This window comes from Strix aluco, chromosome 3 (genome assembly GCF_031877795.1).
Source record: "Strix aluco isolate bStrAlu1 chromosome 3, bStrAlu1.hap1, whole genome shotgun sequence".
Taxonomy (NCBI): Eukaryota; Metazoa; Chordata; class Aves; order Strigiformes; family Strigidae; genus Strix; species Strix aluco.
The window spans coordinates 83,524,325-83,547,213 of NC_133933.1; the positions used below are offsets into that span (position 1 = coordinate 83,524,325).

A 22,889-nucleotide genomic window follows, 5' to 3' on the forward strand; every position below is an offset into this window, starting at 1 on the left:
GATGTTGATCTCCCCAGGTCTACCTTGTATTTAACTTTTTGTCTTTTTGGTGCTTCATATAAAGGAAATCTTTAACAATAAAAGATTACACATCAACATCATCAGTGATAAATGTTTTGATTTCTACTTTACACAGTCTTGGGAAGTGGCAAGGAATTCAGTCAACAGTAGAGGCATAGATTAGTTCCTGAAAGATAAAAGGAAAAGTTCAGGGATGTCTGTTTGAGGTGGTCTTTTCCAAGGAGAGCAGGACTGGACTGTGTCCTGTCTGCATCTGGCTTGAGCCAAATAAAAGGAAGTAGATGAGTTCTGATCCTTCCTTTGAGTATGTTCACAAATTGATAGAAACGTGCCCATTAGAGTGAGCAAAAAATGCACATAACAATATAGTAAGATGGAGAACCAAATTTAGCAGATAATGGTTATCCTTATGTTGATGATAATTATTTCAGAGTGGTGCCTTGGAGAGTGGCTAAGCAGTATCACTGTAATAATAGGTGTCATTACATTCTGATATGTTTTTCTGATGTCTTTGGTGTAAACAAAAAACCCTAAACAATCTTCCAGAACCCCAAAATAAAAGTCTTTCAGTGGTTTCAGATGCTCAGTGTATTTAATAAATACGAACTTCACTTAAAACCCAAAAAAAGTGAGTTGTGAAGCATGATAATATTTTTATTTTATAGGAACAACTTTCCAGCCCAACAGCAACTCTTCTGTAAATCCAGATCATTTGAACTACTTCCGTTTCGCAGGCCAGATCCTGGGGCTGGCTCTGAATCACAGGCAGTTGGTGAACATCTACTTCACGAGGTCATTCTACAAACATATTCTTGGTATGCTTTTTTGAAAATCCTGTTTATCAGTCATAACAGTTGTCTGAGCAGTAAACCTTTTCCTCTTTTGTGTGTGTTAAAAGTGAAAAAGTCTTGGAAATGAATGTCTTGCTAATTTTCTATGTACGTTAGAGTCAAACCATAATATGGCAGTAATTGCTATTCCAATTTGAGCCTCTCTTAGGAACTGTTATAGTTGCAAAATGCAGAAATAGATTACCAAAAGTATGTGGGAATTTTATGCAGTTAGCGACTTTTAATAAAATAGCTAATCTTTCAATTTATATTTGAATATGAATCTTAAATTAAAAACAAGGCAGGCATCATTAATCTGTCTAAAGCATAATCATATAATTTAGTTGTCTTTAATGTTGCTGACTAGGAATGCCTGAAAGGCAGACTAGTGCAGCCAATTGGTTTTGTGGTGTATGAAAATTCTTTGCATCACAGTTGTGAAATTCATATGTCCTGACGCGTAATGTCGTTCTTGAGAAATTAAAAGAATTGTTCCCTAGTTAACTTAGGACAGACTTACAAAGTTGATAATGTTTATGAAGCCTGGCAAAAATTTCAGAATCATAGAATGGTTTGGATTGGAAGGGACCTTAAAGATCATCTAGTTCCAACCCCCTGCCATGGACAGGGACACCTTCCACTAGACCAGGTTCCTCAAAGCCCCGTCCAACCTGGCCTTGAACACTGCCAGGGAGGGGACAACCACAACTTCTCTGGGCAGCCTGTTCCAGTGTCTTGCCACCCTCACAGGAAAGAATTTCTTCCTTATATCTAATCTAAATTTACCTTTTTTCAGTTTAAAACTGTTACTCCTCATCCTATCACTATGCTCCCTGATAAGGATTCCCTGCCCATCTTTCCTGTAGGTCCCTATTAAGTACTGGAAGACTGCTATAAGGTGTCCCCCGAGCCTTCTCTTCTCCAGGCTGAAAAACTCCAACTCTCTCAGCCTGTCCTCACAAGGGAGGTTAAGTTGGGGTCCCCAAAGCTGGACACAGGACTCCGGGTGGGATCTCATGAGAGCAGAGTAGAGGGGGAGAATCACCTCCCTCGACCTGCTGGCCACATTTCTCTTGATGCAGCCCAAGATACAGTTGGTTTTCTGGGCTGCAAGCACACATTGCTGGTTCATACTCAGTTTTTTATCCACTACTATTCCCAAGTCCTTCTCTTCAGGGCTGCTGTCAATCCACTCATCTCCCAGCCTGTATTTGTGCTTGGGGTTGCTCTGACCCATGTGCAGGACCTTGCACTTGGCCTTGTTGAACTTCATGAGGTTTGCACAGGCCCACCTCTCCAGCCTGTCCAGATCCCTCTGGATGGCATCCCTTCCCTCCAGCCTGTCGACCACACCACACAGCTTGGTGTCGCTGGCAAACTTGCTGAGGGTGCACTCAATCCCACTGTCCATGTCACCACCAAAGATGTTAAATAGCACCAGTCCCAACATCGACCCCTGAGGAACGCCACTCGTCACTGCTCTCCACTTGGACTTTGAACATGGGACCATTCAGGCAGTTCCTTATGAATCAAGTGGTCCATCTGTCAAATCCATGTCTCTCCAATTTACAGACAAGGGTGTCATGTGGGACAATGTCAAATGCTTTGCACAAGTCCAGGTAGATGATATCAGTTGCTCTTCCCTTATCCACCAATGCTGTAACCTTGTCATAGAAAGCCACCAAATTAATCAGGCACGATTTGGCCTTAGTGAAGCCATGGTGGCTGTCACCAATCACCTCCTTATTTTTCATGTGACCTAGCACATGGATCCAGGAGGATCCACTCCATGATCTTGTTGGGTACAGAGGTGAGACTGACTGATCTATAGTTCCCCGGGTCTTCCTTTTTTCTCTTTTTAAAAATGGGGATTATGTTTCCCCTTTTCCAGTCATTGGGAACTTCAGTGTCCTACCACGACTTCTCAAATATGATGGATAGTGGCTTGGCTACTTCATCTGCCAGTTCCCTCAGGACCTGTGAATGCATCTCATCAGGTCCCATGGACTTGTGCACCTTCAGGTTCGTTAGATGGTCTTGAACCTGATGATCTCCTACAGTGGGTGGTTCTTCATACTCCCAGTCCCCACCTTTGCCTTCTGCATTTTGGGTGGTGTGGCTGGAGCCCTTGCTGGTGAAGTCTGTCAGGCATTCTTTATTATGCTTGGAGTTCTTCAGTTGTGTAATGTTTTAACAAGGTGAATCCATACTGTTGCAAACTTCTCTGTCTACCCACTCAGGGTAGAAACAGTGTTTCAGAACTAATGCAGATCAATCCTGTCTCCTTCTCAAGGAAAGTCAATTCATATGCTTACTGTAACATTCAAGAGGAGTGGCCAGAAGTCTTTAAATGTAACTTTCCTTACTAATAGAGAAAAGACCCTGTTAGCTGGTGGTAACTGTGGTCTAGGGCTCTTCGCTTCTTTGAGAACCCTTGTGCCTCTTGATTGTTGAACATGATGCAGTTGTTCTGTACTGTCATGAAAAACTTTTCCTCTTGAATGAAGGTGTGATGGAAGGGTAAAATTACCTTTGCCTTCCTCTTACTCCTTTAAGTACATAAATTCCTTTGCCTCTGCATGCAGAATTTCCTTTGTGTTTAAGTGCTATTCTTTGATCTTTGGAAGTATAAGATGGCTTGATGTCAGAAGTTTTACTTCTCAAGAACCACTCCTTACTGTAAGACCTAGCAAGGTTTTCCATGAATTGTTTGTATCTTGTTCTGTTTTTCTGTAATTATTCTGTCTACGTACAGTCTTCCTGTGATGTTAGCTGATTCCAGGACAGATCAACTCAACTGCAGATTTACTGTTTCTCTTCCCTAAAAGCATTTAGGGAACACTGTCATAGTTTGTTGATGGTGCAGGCTCAGTCATCTTTGTCAAGATAACCTATTGTTTACTCTTTTTTTTGTTTGTTTACTTTTTCTTTTTTTCATTTTGCTAGAGTAACTATTGCAAACCAAACAGCAGTGAGTAGTCTTTTTTAATGAGATCTTACCAGTCCCTCTTAATAAGGTCTTGTCATTCTGTTGAACAGGTATCCTGGAACTTTCTAGAGGTTTGTGCACATTCTTTAAGTTGAAAAGGTTCACAGGTTTTTATCACTTCTTCTTACTTAACAGACAGAGAACTGGGAAAAGTATGTCTTCACTTCCCAAAGTAGTTGCTTTTTCTGCTGCAATCATGGTGGTTTATTTAAACCTTTCCAAGGCCTTTTCCCTCAGCTTTGTGCATCTCCTCTCTCCTTGCTTAAGGAACCTGAGTTGCATAGCAGCAGATGCTCCTGAGGGGTTTTTGTTTTATTTTTGTTTCAGGTTCAGCTATGGGTTATGCTAACAGTTGTTCATGCCAAATAAACGTTACCAGGTTACAGACATAGAGATTCCCTTCAGCTACTTGTCAGGCCTTAAGTAATGGAGTATGAAATCTTTTGAAGCCTGAGACCGTTTCTATTCCTGTGGTTTCTCACCTTGCACTGAGATCCTTGTTTTCTGTAGCCTTTCCTATTGGTAGCACTGAATCCACCAGTTGTGTGGTAAGACCTCCTATCTGAGGAACAGTGTGAACCTCTTTGAAAGGAGCTCTTCTCTTTAGTCAACAGACTTGACGTGGAAGTGCCTTAATTAGAAGCTGAAACCTGTATGAACAAATGTGGCTACTTTTTTGAGACTCAGGTGGGTGCATCACCTTTTTTCCCTGTGATGAATTGAGATCTTCTGCAACAGTATCTGGTAGGCAAGGAAAGATCATTCACTTAAGTGATGACCCAGCTAACACACAACTGATGAGCTGTATAAGATGTTAGATATGTAGCTTGCATGATTTTTTTTTTGTGCTGTGAAATCAAACATTATTCCATAGGTCTTCATGTTTATTAGGGCTGCACTCTATTACAGATGTAGAGCTGAGGCAGAAATATAGTCAGAAATTACTAAGGCCTCTTAGGTTTGTTTTTCGCAAAACTTCCTATCTGTCTGCCTTCTACTTAAACATGGGAGGAGAAGATAGTTTCTCTAGTGCTGTTGTCCAGTAGTACTTTGTATTTTTTCTAAGGAGCCAATTAATTTTCTGTTTGGAAAGGGAAACTTCCATCTCCAACCCACAAATGCACCTAGCAGATAAATTCTTAACTGTGCTACCTGCTGTTAAGCTTAACTCCCCTCTTTCCTAGTATAATAGAAAATGTTCCTTGAAATGACATAAACAAAAGCGAAAATTAATTTCTGGGTCAATTATTTTGAGCTGGAGGCCTTAAATCCTTAAATACTTACTGAACTTGTCTCAGAGCTTACCTGTAGTATCTTTTTGAAGTTCTGTGTTGCACAGAAATACCTGTTTATAACAATTATGCTAAGGTAGATTTCTCATTCTTTTCAAACTACAGGTGCCTTAAGGGTATAGGAAGAGAAAGATACATATTATTTCATAGGATTTAAATTTTGTACTGATAAATCTGATAGAGTTCCTTTATAACTGCCTGGCTTGAGTCTATTGATTGGTAAAATATCTGTCAAGCAAATGAGTGAGCTTTGTGCTTTGGTCTCGCTCACAACATGCTTCACTATGAGTATAGTCTCATCATAACGCTCCAGTTCAGTTTCTTCTCTAGAGGAGTCTCTGATTCCTAGTTTTCAATCTCCTCCTTTTCCCTCATGTTTTGCTTATATTCCTCAGAGATATCCTTATTTCCACATTTCATATGTGAAATGCACATATGCTTACTAGTTGGCCAAAGTGAAAGTCCTCTAGAAGCTGCTAGACAGCTGTTAGACTTTTTTTTAAGATGACAGTGAAAATTCATTAGTAAATTTATCTATCCCTCTCTTAAACTGGAGTGTTTCTTGATTTTATTAGAAAAACAGTGCCTTAGAGCTTGTGTACACGTCATTTCAGCACTAGTCAGCTCTTCCAAGGAGATACTGTAACGGTTTTTGCACTTACATGTTTGCACCTGCTGCTAACCTTTGAATTTTGTGTTATTCTCTGGGGTACTGCTTCAGCAGTCCATAGCATGCTGAGGCATCTATTAATGGGCACCCTTGTGACACTTCACAGTGCACAAAAAAACGGTAAAGCAAAGAGAGTACTTCCCGATAACTTGCTTTTCTCTAAATCTCCTACCACCCTTACCCCTGCCCTTTTTCCAGATATTTATCTATCTTGGTAAAATCAAAGTACCTATCATAACAGAGTTAAAGCAATTGGGGTTTGCTTTCTTGTGTAGTGAAGACAATAGTGCATAGCTCTCTAGTGCAAGCTCAGGGTCACCTTATTCTGGGCACATTCGCTCAAATTTGTTTGAGTGCCATGTCTGTGAAGGCGCTGTAAATAGGCAGTTTATATACTTGGATAAAAGTCAAACTTCCAGCAACTCTCCTCTTAATGCTTCTAAATGACTTTCAAATGTAAAGTAGGTCTCATAGAAAACATGATTAAAAAGAAGAAAACTGAGGAGTAAAAGTTCTCTAAGTACAGAAGAGTTGTCTTTTTCCCCCCCTCTTCCACCCCAGTTCTAAATAATTTTCTGGGGGAAAAGATATTATTGTGTAGAGAAATACAATATTTAGGTTTTTAAAAGTTACGTAGAAAACTAAGATTTTTTTATTTTTTTAGGAAACTTGTTTAACATTGTGTGTTCTGTATGGTTAGATGCTTTTACTGAAATCCATTAGTGAGGTAAAATTGTGGAAATTGTTGCTCAAGTGGTAAGCCATTTGCTTAACTGAGAAGAAAAACATGCAGAGGAAACTTGATTCTTTAACACTTTTAAAATGTAGTAAGTACAGTTCTGCTGTAGTTAGTAATGGTAAATCCCTTTTTCCCTTTCCTATTACTGCATTATTCTGGTTTCTCTCTAGAGGGCAATCTTCTACCATGTATTAAGCGTAGAACCCTTTTTGCTTTATCCTATTTACTTGAGGGGTTTTGTCTCTTTGTTTTTTCTAGGTATACCTGTAAATTATCAGGATGTAGCATCTATTGATCCAGAGTATGCAAAGAACTTGCAGTGGATTTTAGATAATGATATCAGTGATCTGGGTTTAGAGCTGACCTTCTCTGTTGAGACTGATGTGTTTGGAGCAATGGAAGAAGTGCCACTGAAGCCAGGGGGTGCCAGTATACTTGTTACACAAGAAAACAAGGTGAGTATACAGGTTTATTCAGAAGTTGAGAGTATAAGAAAAGCAATTGGAATGACTTTCTGAATAACTGGAAGCATAAATGGTGTACCTGTTTTAAAGGAAATACACAAAATAAAGTTGCCAACACTCTTCAACCTTTTTCTAGCTTAACGTGTTAACAGATATTTTAAACAGTACTATTTCTATAAGTATTCAGGTTCGAGGTTGTTCTTTCTGACAGAACTTTTGGAAGGAAAATAGGATCAACTTTAAATGGACGGTTTATTTTAGAAGTTATAAATATTTGTCATGTTAAGTCATGGGTATATATACTAGGAAGGTAAAACAGTAGCAGTTGCTAAAAGTAAAATTGTAGGTAATGTTGCAAAGTGTGCTGCCAGCTAGGGCAGTCTGGCACTGGATTGTTCTACAGTAACATATGGATGATTGACAAAAACGCTGCAGGAAGATTTTTCAGCCATTTGCAAGTCACTTAGTCTGTATGGAAATAATCTACCATTTTAATTTACTTTAGTAGTAACAGCTTGGAAAGTCCCTGAGTTCTCTGCAGCATTAGTTCAAAAACAAATATGAAAAAATGCAGCCAGATTTTGAAAATCATCTAGAAATCGATAGACATCAGTCTAATTGAATTCTGCAGTTACCCACTAGATAGTTTTGTGTAACTGCAGGAGTGTCATGGGTTAGACCTGCAATTTTTTGTATCATTGACTCTTTTGATCCTTACGTCTGCTTTGTGTTTTGATTTTCATTTGTGTTGAGCTAGCCTAACTTGCTTTGTGTACACTATTCACCTGTACCAGTCGTGTAGACAGCTGCTGTATCGGTAGATGGCCAGTTGGTGTCAGCATTTGTTCCAACAAAATCTTAGTTTGTGTTGGAGCAATTGACACTGTATTCTTTTATGCTTAATCCTCATTTTCGCTAAGGTAGTGTCATTCCAATAACAGGAATACATATTATTAGCCCGATTCTGAACTGTTTTCTGCAATAGTCATTCATGAAAGAATACAGATCGTAAGACAAGTCTAATTGTGAAGGCAGTGGATGATTAATTTCTTTTACCTGTTGAAGAAAACAAGGATGTCGATTCTTGTTTCTGGACAGTTTGAGCTTCTGCATATATAAACCAGATGTACTTGACATAAATTGTGGTTTCATAACAACTATGTAAAAACTGTTACCAATTAGCATGAAATTAGAAGTTTGCCCATATGAGGAGACCCTCAGTCATTAGTAGCTTAAATTGCTCTGTTAACTTCTGACTCAGGGCACAGACTAAAAAGGGTGATTGAACATCATGTGTAGAACAGATGCATCCATTCTAGCTCATCAGCCTTCCTCAGCTGTGGCAAGAGGGGATAAGAGTTTGTGTAGCTTTTATTTGAAAGGTGGTAAGAAACGGATTACTGTTGTGGTAGCTTTGAAACTGTTAATACTAATTGATTTTTTTTTAATTTGAAGCTGCAAAATGTGAAGTCAGCAAACATCTGTAAGATGGCATTCTCTCTTGTTCACTGATTTTGACAGTGGTGAACCAAGGTGTTGAAAATTGTAGATCTGTGCTTGAGTGGCATTTGGGGATTTTTCCCAGTTTCTTTAATGTGATGTGGTTTCATAGTACGCTTTAGCTTAGCGGTTCTAACAGGTTAAACAGGAAAGTGTCTACTTTATAAACCATATTTTTTTTTTTCTTCCAAGACACATCCTCTTTTCTGCCTTTACCTGAGGAATAGAAGATCACTGTTTAAAAAAACCTCTGTGTATTTGCTATACCTCTGGGAGAAGAAATTTCAGCTTCTAAAGGAGTTTGCTATGTATGCACCCTAGCAGATTACCTGTTTAATGGATAGCATTTTCTTAGTGTGAAATGGAGTGAATCTCTATTCTTTAAAAAAAACCCGGACAAACCAAAAACTCACAAAAAAACCCTATCCCAAAAACAAAACAAAAAGCCTCTGCACAGAAACCACCCAAACAGTCTATTTCCCTCTTATTTAAAACCAAGGTAAAAGAGAGTAAATGGCCCACTGAGGAACTGTAGTAATAGCTTTCTGTAAAAAGTTGTTTTCTTTGAAGGAGGGAATTTTCTTTTTTTACATCAACTGTGTAGTAGATGAATGGTTGTGGGACCATACCATGCAAATGTTCCAGTCTTGCGATTGGAGTGTCCATGTAGTGCCAACGGAAGTATCAGTTATAGAAGTGGTTCAACTGCCTTTTGTCATGGTCATGGAGAGACTTCAAAGAGAAAAGTCAGGCTTTGTCCAGTGTCCATGCTGTGCATTTCTCTTTGTTCTTTGCTCTGTATATTTTTGCAGCTTTCTGCTTACTTTTTAGGACAAAAATAAAATTTAGAGTTAGGCAAAGTTTGACCATATGCTATTTTAAAAAAATGGTGCAGATCTCCACAATCCTATGGCTTTCTCTGTCCTCCCAGGACTTGTCTGTCTGTGAGCTGGCTGTGCTGTTTGGCAGTAAAAAATTACATGTTGTTTTTCAAACAGCTTTGGAATGGAGCTGCTCTCTGAATCTGAACATCATAACGAACGTTGATCCTTGTCTTACAGTATATGGGGTTGTGAAATTGGGGAAGCATGATCTCTGCTTGATTTACCTCAAAGGAAAATACAGAACAACCCCTCACCCAAACTAGACTTTGTCATCATATTTGTGATGCCTGTCTCATGTGTGTTCAATCAAATCTCCCCTCTTGAAAGAAGGCTGGGTTGTACCTTTTATGTACTGTGTAGGAATGCATATGTAGGTCTGAAATTCCATAGATATTTCTGTTTTGTAATGTGCTTCTAAGGCTTCTGAGAGGGAATAAAATGTAAATGAAGTGAGCAGAGAGAAAAACAAATTGACTAGGTTTTTTTTGTTTACTGACATGTTATGTAAATTCTGAGGTACAGGTCTTTCAGCATGTGCCAGTGCTGATAGTCAGGATGCTTGGCTTTTCCAGTCTATTTAAAACATTTCTTGTTACACCTAAAGCACAGCAACTACTTTCTCTTAATGAAAGTGTTCAGTATAAATATTTTTGTAATGCAGAAAATAAGTTTGTCATATTTTTTCTAATGGATTTTTTAAAAAATAAGATCGTGAATTTTTCTTTCTAAAACACTGTTTTCTGAATAGGCTAATTTATGTAATAGCAATTTAAGAGATGTAAAACAAGTAGTTCTGATTACTGAAGACCAGTATTAACAATACATCTAATCCTGATATTGTTAAAGTTTGTGATTTTCTTCTTGGAGCTCATAAGATGTATTCGCAGAGGCTGACTTTCATCTAGTGCAGTTAATCTCCTTCGGCTACCCCTCTAATTCCTTAGAGAAGGGAGGTGTCTTCAGTTCCACTGACAGTAGAAGCGACCTAGGGAGATTACTAGATTGAAACTAGATTTTTGGCAACAGCTCTGCAGTTCAAGATATGATTAGGTAATGTACCTCTTCTTCAGAGCACTACACAGATTAATTGTCTTCTCACTCTAATAAAATGGTGGTAATGCATTTAAAAATTTTCCAACTGCAGACCAAATGACAACCCCTCTATATTTCTGTGAATGTAAGGAACTGCCTTTGAAAAATATTCTTCTGTTTTGAAATGTTTCATACTTCATTTTGTTTTTCTGAAGGGGAGGAAAGAAAGGGTGCTTGGTTGTTTTTGTGCAGGTTCAGAACCTAAAAGTTTATGTTAATTTTTTAAAAATTAAAAATCAAGGTAGTATTTTTGTTAGATTATTGTATTGAAGGATGGTGATAGTTGAGATTAGTTTAATTGGGAGATATGTTTCATGATTTCATTATTAAAAATCATTATTAGGAAGTCAAAGCACTGCTTTGAAACTGAGTACCTTAAATAATCTTGTTCTTAGGTAGAAATCTCTTTTCTTGAGTAAAGAAACTTTATTAGATTTGCATAGTTTTGTGAGAGTAGATGAGATGTGTTTATACAGCTTTAATGTAGGCACTTCTGACTGTCTCATTCTAAAAACCTTCCTCCATTAACTGCCTCCTAGGCTTTTGTGTTTTCAACAAAAGCAAAGTTCTGGTGGATTGCCTTTCTTACTGGCATCTTTTAAAGGGGACAGCCCCATAATCTCTAAAGCATGTGAACTATGATATTGTCCATTCACATGGTTATGGTATAAATGCTTTCCTGTTTTTTTTCATTTTTAAAAACTGAGGAGATTTTCAGGACTTTCTTAAAGAAACTGAAATTGTTCTTAAGACGACAAAGCTTTCATATGTAAGTGTATATTCTCTTAGACTTACAGAGATGGGGGAAAGCAAGAAAGCTTTTTGACTCACAAATATTCCTTCAGAAGTTTACCCTTTTTCCTGAGTTATATCAGTTTCCCTAATGGAATATTTTTCTTTGCAAACATTGCCTTGTTTATGTCCTTAGATGATCACAATGGTGGTTGTATTAGATGCAGTCACGATGAACTAAGTTTTATTCACTTCCTTTATCTTAGTCCCTGTTTTTTGGCTCGTTTGTGTTGTGATTTAAACACTTCTGTCTGGGAATTGTCTTTGGAAGGAATGGAAGAAAGGAACGGGGAAGAGCAGAAGGGGCTCTGAACTCTGAGGGGTCCTCTGAATTATTTTGGGTTGCTTCTGTGTGTGAAAAGTGCATGGGGACTCTTTAACATCTTACAGTAAATGAGATTTGTAATGTATTGAGGACTGCATTTGTGTGTGTGTGAGTTTGCATGAGCACTATGTATTTTTGCTGTCACATATCTTAATGTCGTTTTCTGCATTGCAGGCTGAGTATGTCCAGCTTGTCACAGAGCTTAGAATGACAAGAGCCATTCAGCCTCAGATAAATGCCTTTTTACAAGGCTTCCATATGTTCATTCCACCATCTTTGATCCAGCTTTTTGATGAATATGAACTGGTAAGCAGAAATGCCTATATTTTTTAAAAATACTTTGTTCAGCATACTTCATCAGTAGTGTAATGATGTAGAAGTAAGGCTCGGTACCCACAAAATAAACATTTTCTATCTTTCACTTTGGTTCTGTTTTCTGGGCATCTATCAGTGAGGATCTCAATATGTGTATTCCTGCTTATCCTAATTACTTAGAATGACTGTCTTCCTGGAATGTGATAACTTCATGTGCCAGTGATAAATGGCTTAAATTGTAATTTCTAAATGGAATAGGGATGATGTGACCTTTAAGCCTTTTCATATTTTCTTTAAGGGGACAGAAGTCCTTTAAAAGTAAGGAGATGCTGTCTATTGTCTTTGCTTTTTCTGAGTCACAGAATCAAATTCCAATAAGTTTTTGTGGTGGTTTGATCTTCTGTAACCAACACATCTCAAGTTTTGTCTCAAGTCATGCCAAAACTCGGAGCTTTTTTCTTTTAGGTTCTTTGGCAATAGTTTCTATCTCTTGGTACTGTGTACTTAAACGAAACAGATCACATGAAGTTACTTGAATTCAAGAATCTTCCTGTATTAAAGTTTAGCTGTAGGTTCCGTAAGGTTGCAACTAAAGAGAAAAAGCACTGTAATTTTTATACTTCTTAAAGCATTACTTTTTAAAGCAGCATAAACACTTGAAATTAATGGTTAGTCAGGAAGACTAATCACAATCTGTGTGCTGCTTCTTCAGGAGCTTTTGTTGTCTGGTATGCCAGAAATTGATGTGAATGATTGGTTAAAAAATACAGAATACACCAGTGGCTATGAGAGAGGAGACCAAGTTATTCAGGTAAATTTTTGTTTTAATAATATAGAGTATTGCATTTTAATCCAAAAAAGATGCTTTTGTTGTTGTAATTTTCTCTGTGTGTTTATGGAAGTTTATTTTGGCTGAAATTTGTGGAGGTTTTTTTATACTATATTCCTACATTAAGTGATTTAGTTATGTATGAATTTCATATGAAAATTTCTATAATTTAACAAACACACAAATATTCCATCTATTGTTTTACCATTATCTTTTCAAGTACTGCAAGTATTTAATAGAAAATACAAACTAACTTATTTTTCATTTAGTGGTTCTGGGATGTTGTGGAAGAACTAACTCAGGAAGAGAGAGTATTACTACTGCAGTTCGTTACTGGCAGGTGAGAAACTCTTCTGTAGCAACAAATATATTGTCTGTATACTCTGAAATAAGTCCAGAGACTTCAGATTACCATACAACATCACCCAACTAGAAATTGTTTTGCATACTTTGGTGTTCTATATGTTGATCAAAGTGGACAAAGTAGGTGTTAAGACTTTTGCTGACTGTATTGCCAGCAAAATGATTGATTACGTATTTATTTTACTTGACTATTTTGCAAGAGACCTTGGTTGCTGTCCCAGGCAATTTTTAACAAGACGGTAGTGAATTTAACTGCGTTTTATATTCTTCTTCCCGTTGCATATTTATGTGGCTCTTGGCTTCTCCAGTAATCGATACAGGCTTTAATATATGAGATAACTAGGTATCACTTCAGTCAGTGTAAACAGAACATCATTCCCCTAAAGCTGAGTTGCATTTAACATTTAACGTGGTGTGTCAAGATCAAGTGAAGATGTAACTTTATGCAAGACTGTGTTTGCTTTATATAGGATTTCTGTCTTAAATTCTAGTTGTTCTTCAGGGAAAGCCACTTTGCCTTTATGGAAACGTGGGGGAAGGTTTTGAGCAATAAATGCCCCTGTGAGCTGGGTGAATTGCCAGGTTTGTGTATACAGACATTTTTGCAAAGTGGATCCATAGACAGACATGTAGCATCTGAGCTGTGTAATCCATGACTTTTTCTGGTGGCAGATAGAGATCACACCTTCTTAATTTGATGTTCCCTTCATATTTTAGGATTAGTAGTGAAGTTGACCTTTTGTTTATAAGTTTTGTGGTTAAGTAATGGTAAAGTACAAATTAAGATCATCAAAACTTGTCTTTTATACCAAGGAATTTCATAGTCGTGGATATATCATCAAATGGCATGGTCTTCAAATCCTATTAGTTACACATGATTTATTATTAATTGCATTGTTTTTAGGGATCACAGACAACTTAAGCTAGTTCTGTGCACATTGATCTTTTCTTTTGTCTTTTTCATTTTGGTCACAAATCATATGCTGTCTTCACAGAATCACAGAATCATCTAGGTTGAAAAAGACCTTGAAGATCATCTAGTCCAACCGTTAACCTAGCACTGACAGTTCCCAACTAGACCATATCCCTCAGCGCTATGTCAGCCCGCTTCTTGAACACCTCCAGGGATGGGGACTCCACCACCTCCCTGGGCAGCCCATTCCAACGCCTAACAACCCGTTCTGTAAAGAAATACTTCCTAATATCCAGTCTAAACCTTCCGTGGCACAACTTGAGGCCATTACCTCTTGTCCTATCACTTATTACTTGGTTAAAGAGACTCATCCCCAGCTCTCTGCAACCTCCTTTCAGGTAGTTGTAGAGGGCGATGAGGTCTCCCCTCAGCCTCCTCTTCTCCAGACTAAACAACCCCAGTTCCCTCAGCCGCTCCTCGTACGACATGTGCTCCAGACCCTTCACCAGCTTCGTTGCCCTTCTTTGGACACGCTCGAGTAATTCAATGTCCTTTTTGTAGTGAGGGGCCCAAAACTGAACACAGTAATCGAGGTGTGGCGTCACCAGTGCTGAGTACAGGGGTAAGATCACTTCCCTGTCCCTGCTGGCCACACTATTTCTGATACAGGCCAGGATGCCATTGGCCTTCTTGGCCACCTGGGCACACTGCTGGCTCATGTTCAGCCGGCTGTCAATCAACACCCCCAGGTCCCTCTCTGACTGGCAGCTCTCCAGCCACTCCTCCCCAAGCCTGTAGCGCTGCTGGGGGTTGTTGTGGCCAAAGTGCAGCACCCAGCATTTGGCCTTATTGAAGCTCATCCAGTTGGCCTTAGCCCATCGCTCCAGCCTGTCCAGGTCTCTCTGCAGAGCCTCCCTACCCTCGAGCAGATCAACACTCCCACCCAACTTGTTCTTATCCATTTCTTGTTAATAGGAAAGAAGTTTTTGGTATGCCTTCTAAGAAGTCTGGGCTGGAATTTAAAAACAGATTGCTTAGGGTTCTTTCCTGTATCAGCTAGTAGGAACGCATTGTGTGTTTTCTTCAGTGATTGAAATGTAATAGGTATATTTTATTTTTCCATAAAAACTTAACCTTGTACCTCTTATAGTGGTATACAGTTGGCACTTTTGCAAATAAATCCCCAGACAGTCCTAGTTTCTGGGCATGAAAGATTTAGATACTGAGTTGTCTGTGAGCTAAAACAGCAGTTAGTCTAGAACAGGCCAGTATCTTAAGTAAAATTTTACTTTAAAAGTATACCTGATTTCAAACTATGATCTTTTTCTGGCATCACATTTCCTTAGTGAAGAATTTGTTTCTGTATGTACTGGCTGTCAAGGCTGCATTGAAAATTTTCATTGCTTTTTACATTTCCCTGTAATCTTTTTTGCATATTCACTTGAGGGGGTTTTTTTTGGGGTGTGTGTGTGAAGTGGTATTATTCTTTCTTTCCAATCAAAGACTATGAAATTAATTTAGCGAATTAAATAAAACAATTATATTTATAATTATGTCTTTGGTGTTTCTCTGACATCTCTAAGTATTTCTTAAACTTTGTCTTTTATCTTCTTCCCTTATTCTTACACCTTTTTCTCTTCAATGTAAATGATGTCTTGCTTTGGTACTTTCAATGGAGATACCATTGCATTGATCATTAATACCAATTTTGAGACATCTTTTAACAGTGAAGTAATTGTCGTGAGCAGTGTTTGAATAGGAGATTCTGATGTTTGAAAGCCTTAGCATACTCAGGAAAAAATCCTAAATATTCTTGTGCCTCATGTTGAGGATCTGAAAATTTACTTATGCACCACCTTCTCTTTCTCTGCTGACAGCTGCTTGAGTTGGTATTGCCAGTTCCACATGCTTTTACTTTTTTTTTCCTCCCTTCTTGATCTGTTTGGTGTTTATAGTGGTATTTGGCTAAATTATTGTTAATTATCCGTTGACAACTTTTTATCAGGTTTTTACTTAAGAGTTGGAAGGAAATGGCAGTTTATCATGATATATTCTACTTTATTGATATTCTGCAGGTATCAGGATTACTGTTTAATTTAGGAGACTAGTTTCTGATGAGTAATAAGCTATATGCTGTTTTAAGGGAAATTCAGCATATTTGATAAATGTGGTAGATACATAGACTACTTTTAAAAGTAAAACAAAACATAAGGAAACTGGCTTGAAGTATCTCTCCTGCACTGTTTTAATTTCAAGTAAATTTATGCAAAATCTAAGTGGAAAAATAGGTAGAAACGCTAGGATTCAGATGTGAACTTAAACATTTTAATAGCGTTGAAGTCTCCAAAGCTATGAAATTGTATTGGTGCTCTTGCTGAAGGTTATTTGCATATGCAGTAGAAGAGGTAAGATCTTGTGGTCTTATTTGCACATATTTGGAAGCTTTCTTTACTATATTGGCAGTGTTTTGCTTGGAAAGAAAGCTCATTCTTGGAGGCATAAGTTGGCAGCCAACTGTTACTTTAAATGTTCAAAGTCCTGATCATACTATATGATTTTGCCCTGTTGTATGAAAAACATTTTAATAAGATAGATTGTAAAAGATTTTAGCTAATAGTGGACTGAATGAGAAATTTTCAGCAGTTAAGTCTGTGTTTCATTGCTGATTTGAACATGAAAGCTCTCTTGGTTCATTGGAGGGGGAAAAAAAAACCACTGCAGAGGAGTCAGCACTGTATTAGAAATGCGAGCCAAAACCATGGTATAAAAGAGTACTGCTGTAAAATCTTTACAACTGTTCTGAACTGTGGCTGTGAGCACAAGTCTGCGTGTCAGAAATAGCATGCTGCAAATAATCAGTACTTAAGTCCATAGTAGTTGCCTTATGTGCCAGTGCTAGAACTATATGCCTAGTGTTGCTGTCATGAAGCTAGTTGATATGGATTTATGTGTTGGATACTATAGCTATTAAAGGTATGTTTAAAATGTATTACTGCGAACTCTGTCCTAGCTCCTTAACGTTTGGCAGTAGCAACCCTTTCACATTTCTGCCAAGAGTTTTACTGAGTGGAAACATTACTTCATTTTTCTTTTTCCATTCTTAGTCCTGGTTTTTACAGTCATTTTGATTTTGTGAATATGGGAGCATTGTTTTTAATGTAAGTACCCGTAATCCAAAATTCTAACAGCTGTTATATATTTTATGGAAGGTTTATTTTGTTTTATCAGATTCTTTTGTTGCTAGCTACAAAATTGCAGAATAGCTGATGCTGGAAGGGACCTCTGGAGATTGTCTAGTCCAACCGCATGTTCAGAGCAGGGTCAGTTAGAGCTGGATGCTCAAGGTCTTGTCCAGTCAGGTTTTGACTGTCTCTAGGGGTGCAGACCCCTCAGCTTCTCTGGGCAACTTGTTCCAGTGTTTGCCCACCTCACAGTAAAAAAGTTTTTCCCATGTTTAAATGAAATTTCCTGGATTTCAGTTTGTGCCCACTGCCTCCTGTCCTGTCCCTAGGGAACACTGGGTGCTTCATCTTGACACTTGTACTCAATCTTATTTATTCCTCAATTTGGGTATTTATATACATTGATCAGATTCCCCTGAGCCTTGTCTTCTCTAGGCTGAACAGTCCCAGCTTGCTCTCTTCCTGTGTCGCGTGCTCCAGTCCCTTAATAGCTTCGTGGCCCTGTGCTCAACATGCTGCAGTATGTCCCTGTCCCTCCTGTAGTGGGGAGCTTGGAGGTGGACTCCAGATGTTTCTGAGTACAGGGAAAGGATCGCCTCCCTTAACCTGCTGGTGGCATCCTTCCTGATGCAGCACAAGATGTTGCTGCTGGCCTTCTTTGATGGAAAGATGCATTGCTGGCTCACATTCAACTTCTTTTAGTCCTTATTCTTTCATTATAGTTTCTTGATTTTTTTTTTTCTTGGTGTGAGGGCTATGCTAACAGCGTTACCTTGTAATGCATACCAGCTTAAGTTGATATTCTAAAAATACTTGAATTTTATTCTATTTGTCCCTGTTAGTTTAAAAATATAGGGAGTGACTCTGAAGACTCCAGGGCTATTGTCTGTTTACACCTTGAGTAATCCTTGAACAATACATTGGTAAAAGGAAAAAAAATTGGGTAATATGAATAAGTGAGAATGCATTCCTGAAGATGCTAGTGATTTTTTTCAGTGTGTTCTGGTTTTTCCGTAGGTTGTCACTGGGTGATAGTGTGACTGATGTAATGGTTTTTGTAGTTACTTGAAATATGTGGTCTGAAATAGTAAATGAAAAGACATGTCAAGGACACTGGTCAGTTGTCCCACGGATAGTAATCAGAGAATAAAATTTCTATGATGCAGTATTTCTTAAACTGTAAACATAAATAACCATAAATGTTTGCCTAAACTGAGATAACATTCTGTTATAAAATCTGGTTTTAGAAATGAGACTTCTTCTCAAACAGAATTCTCTTAAATATCATTCAGACAATTTGATGTCTAATGTAAATGGACAAATGTGTTATTCAATATTGTAATTAAAAACATTTAGACAATGAGAATTTTGTTATGGGTAAGAAAGGGAAAAGCTCAATAAAAGTATTAGTAACTGGTCACATGTAGCAGTAACAGACATTTGCAGTGTAAATATTATATTTTTTTGGCTTATAACATTCTTGTAATGGTCTAATTTCTGTGAATTTTCTCAGTTCCAGGGTGCCTCATGGTGGCTTTGCCCATATAATGGGTGGCAGTGGTTTGCAAAATTTTACAATTGCTGCTGTGCCGTATACTGCAAATCTTTTACCAACATCAAGCACATGGTATGTTAACTAGTCTCATTGAAATATCTTTTCACGTTCGTCGCAGTCAAAAGTACAGTTATTTTGAATGGTTTCACTAAAAGGCCAAAAAAAAGTGTAGACAGTTTGTAGAGTATTCACTGATGTTATGTTATGTTTGCGCATTGCTTACTACTTCATTTTGCTTAACTAAAGGCAGTGGGATCAATAAGGGAATACTCAAGTTAAATTATTGTATTACAATTTACTGAAGTGAAAAAACTCCCATAATTTCCTGCAATATATTCGAGTGCTCAGTGGTACTGTAATACAGCACAGGTTTGTTTTCTTTCATAAATGTGACATCTCCAGGGTTTTCAATCAGAAAACTTTACTGTTGGTTTTCTTGCTGAGCTGTGATGTGGCTTTATTCTTTTCTTTTCAGTATCAACATGCTCAAGTTACCTGAATACCCAAGTAAAGAAATCCTTAAGGACAGGCTTCTTGTGGCATTGCACTGCGGAAGCTATGGTTACACAATGGCATAACACAGTCTAGAAAACTCATCTGACTACTGATGTGCACTTCCAAGTGGCAGAAGTAATTTTGGAAACTGTCAATAGAAAAGTAGCTGAGATGCTGCAGCCCATTGGCAGGGCTGGGCTTCAGAATTCATACAGGATCATCAATTTTTCCTCCATTATATGTTGTCAAAGTAGCTTTGATACTGTCATGACAAACTTCTCAATATGCTGTGTTTTAATTTTTAAAAATGACAGATCTGTATGGAAATCAGTTTAGATGCTTTTCATTATTACTTCAGTCTGAATCAGAAAGTTTGTCAGAATCACTTTCCACAGTTTACTTTTGACTTTCAACTATATGGTTGAATGACATTTGTGTTTTAGTTTACTTTGCACTCAGATGGCATACTGCTAATGGACAGACTTGTACTTTATGCCTTGTTGCATGTGAAAGTGCCATTTATTTTTGCAGAGAACACTATAGAAAGTTCAATTTGGATATTGTACAGTAAGACAGATCTGATGTATTTTCCATTTCTTTGCATAGTAACAGAAATAAAATTTTATAACTTTTTAGTATTTTAATGTATATAATATGTAAAGATTAGACTGTTATCACTGGAAGAAATAACAGATGAAGTTAATATCTAATTTATATTAGAATTTACACTATATTCTACTAAATATTTAAAGTATTTGTGACTTTATAGTCAACTTGCAGTTTAGAATTTGTAAGTATTATTTAAGATCTATATCCATTTGTTTGAATGCCTTTACTCTTTCCTTGACATAACTGTATGTTCAAAAGGTATTATTAAATTTTAATATTTTTACCAGAATCTGAATGTGACAAGTTTATGTGTCTTTGTGGGTGGTTTATTCTTTTTTTCCCCAGAATTTTATTCATCTTACTATAATTTAAATTGTCATGGAAGCAGCATTTGAGAAGGCATTGTCAAAGTGTATGGATGGACATAAGCAAATGCACAAGGGACCTGAGCTTATTGAGGTTAACTGGCAAGACTACAATAATTAGAATCTCATGTCAAAATTTATATAAAATTAGAATATATTACTCAACTAATATGAAAAATACGAAGCAATGCCTCATTGGCATGTATTTTTGATAAGTAGCTGTACATGTTGGGGTAGATGGTACATTTGCATGACTGCTTTTTAGGAACCCTAGAGTAGGTCTACATTATTGTTTTGGTTCAGGCTAGGTGTGTTTTCTTGGTTTTGTTTGTGCGTTTGTTTGGGGTGGGTTTTTTTTTGTTTTTAATAATTAATCTGGTCATCCCTGCTTGTCATGCTTTTGCTTCAGAGAATGCAAACTAGATTCTCTCCAGGTGAAACTAAACAGAAAAACATGATCCAAAAATGTACCAAACGCTAATGGATAATCTAATTATGTCTGCAAGACCTAACTGATCTGAAGAGGTCATCTGAAGAGTTAGTAAATGAGTTCAGGCGTAGCAAACCTCCCAACCATGTAAATTTTAAGATTCAGGTCCTCAGCCCAAACTGTTTGCTACTGATCCATTCATGTTTTCCTACACTATGCTAGTGCATGTGTAGCCTGAGTTTACCAGCTGATCTGTCTAGGGTATTTACTTGGGGCTGTTTTTCCAGATTTTACTTAATTATTTTAATCTAAAGCATACATAACCTCTCTGGGGCTGAGAGAGAGGAATCTGATTTAGTGGTGCCACAGTAATTTTCCTTTGGGTTAAGCTTTATACATAGACTTACTAGCTTTATTTCCCTTTCAGTTCTGTTGGTGTACATGTATGCATAAATGTTGGTTTAAATTCTTATGAGGTGTTTGTGACTGCAACTTAAGGAGAATACAGCTTTTAGTTAGCAGAAAGAGCAGACTCTTCCAGCAGGGCAGTCTGGTGAAAGCTGGTTAGACTATTGCTTCAGTCGGTGGAGAGATGCCATTTGTCTCTGGTGTGCTTTAGGAAGCTTAGACTGTTTAGAGAGGTTAGATGTTTGAGGCTGTAGCGTTAAATCTCAGTTATCCTGGATCCTTCAGTTAGCAAAAGTACTTACCTTTTCTGTGCAGGTGGGCAGTGCTTGGTTCCCTGGCTACACAGCTTATTTCTTTGTGTGCCTCTGCAAGGTAGATTGTTTGCAGCAGTGTTTTGAGCAATACGGGATATTTATTAGGAATTATGTATTTGTTTTCTTTATGTAAACTGGGATTTTATCTTTATCTGAGGGTTTTACTGTAAATAATGTTCATTAACTACTATACAATCTGTGATTTTTTTTTTTTCACATGTTCTGTTTCATGGTAATATACAGCAGATTGCAGGAAACAGAAACCTTGTGTACTCCTGTGTAGTGTCCAAAATATGTCATACCATAAGGCTGAGTGAAGGGGAAAAAAGAATTAGATTCTTTTTTTTTCCCATTTATACTTTTGTATTATACTGTAGTGACATAGGTATCAACAAGCTGAATTTGGTCTCAAACAGTATTCCTAAAATGCTCAGCAACTTATAATGTTCTCAGCAGTTCTCTGCCAGATCTCCCCATTACAGCCTCACAAATGGATCAGAAGCAGGTGACTCCTTCCTCCCCCATACTGATGTTAGTCATGTCCCATATGAAGTATCTTGTAGTATTTCTTGTAATATTTGTACCAAATACTCCCTTGATAGGTCAGAAAGAGCTTTTGTTAAAATACTCCTGTAATAAAAAAGCATGATGAAAATATGTACAAAAAGGGAATAGAGCTCTTGATACTGGACTCTTGGTATAACAACCACCTTGTTATTGCTTGTTTTGAACAGGTGTTTTCCTGCTGAAACACTAAACAGTGCTGTCTGCTGCAGCTGACCATATGAAGTTAGTGGGATTTAATTATTGCATTGAAAGACTGTTTTTAGGACACCTGCACCCTATTAGCAACAGGGTATGAAAAGCCTGTTGAGAAACTATAACTTAATATAGGTTATAGTTTAGAATGATTAATTGGTTTATATTTGTTCTCTCCCACTGTGCCAGAACAAGGCAGGGTGAGTGTTTTATCTCAGAAAGAACAGAACAGATGTCTTGTCAGATCATAGATCATGAGCGCTCATTAACTTTTATTATCTTTATGAAATGTTAGATAGCAAAGCCTAGTTTTTGATGCTTGAAAATGTGTCGTGCATCTAATGTTGCAAAACCATTAAAACCATAAACTGTGAAATGTAGCTTAATGACTTGTACTGTATGTTCCATAGTCAATAAGATTGAAAATGGAATGAGAGGGAGAAGATGTTTGGCCTGAATCTTTCAGCGACTTGGAGACTTCCACATGTACAGTAGAAAAAACATTAGGGCCACCTCCACTTTGGAAGCATGTAAACTCTTTAGGAGTATGAACTAAAACTATAATTTTGAGCTTCTTTGGACTGTTTTTGAAGTCTAATGAGCTGATTCAGCTCTGCAAGTACAGCTCAGTAGTGCCTCAGAAAAGACTTTCTCTTCCCCTTCCAGACCTGAGCAGGAGTGGAAGGAAGGTCACTTCACGACATCCAACCTGGATGTACAGTGCATAGAGCAAGGAAGGGTGAAGAAGATTGCT

General features: G+C 37.6%; 1 protein-coding gene across 7 annotated transcripts in view; it reads left to right on the plus strand.

Moving 5' to 3' along the window:
* The window catches only part of HACE1 (HECT domain and ankyrin repeat containing E3 ubiquitin protein ligase 1), a 56,810-nt gene extending 36,662 nt beyond the window's left edge, over window positions 1-20,148 (plus strand). For 6 of the 7 annotated variants that reach the window (XM_074819443.1, XM_074819444.1, XM_074819442.1 and 3 more), the window contains 7 exons: window positions 687-836; window positions 6,800-6,996; window positions 11,773-11,904; window positions 12,626-12,724; window positions 13,012-13,082; window positions 18,714-18,827; window positions 19,231-20,148. In XM_074819443.1, coding sequence (XP_074675544.1) covers window positions 687-836; window positions 6,800-6,996; window positions 11,773-11,904; window positions 12,626-12,724; window positions 13,012-13,082; window positions 18,714-18,827; window positions 19,231-19,333 — 866 coding nt within the window. In that variant the 3' untranslated portion in view covers window positions 19,334-20,148. The remainder of the gene's footprint in view (window positions 1-686; window positions 837-6,799; window positions 6,997-11,772; window positions 11,905-12,625; window positions 12,725-13,011; window positions 13,083-18,713; window positions 18,828-19,230) is intronic. The other variant, XM_074819447.1, reaches the window with a different exon arrangement.
* Window positions 20,149-22,889: the final 2,741 nt, after the last annotated feature.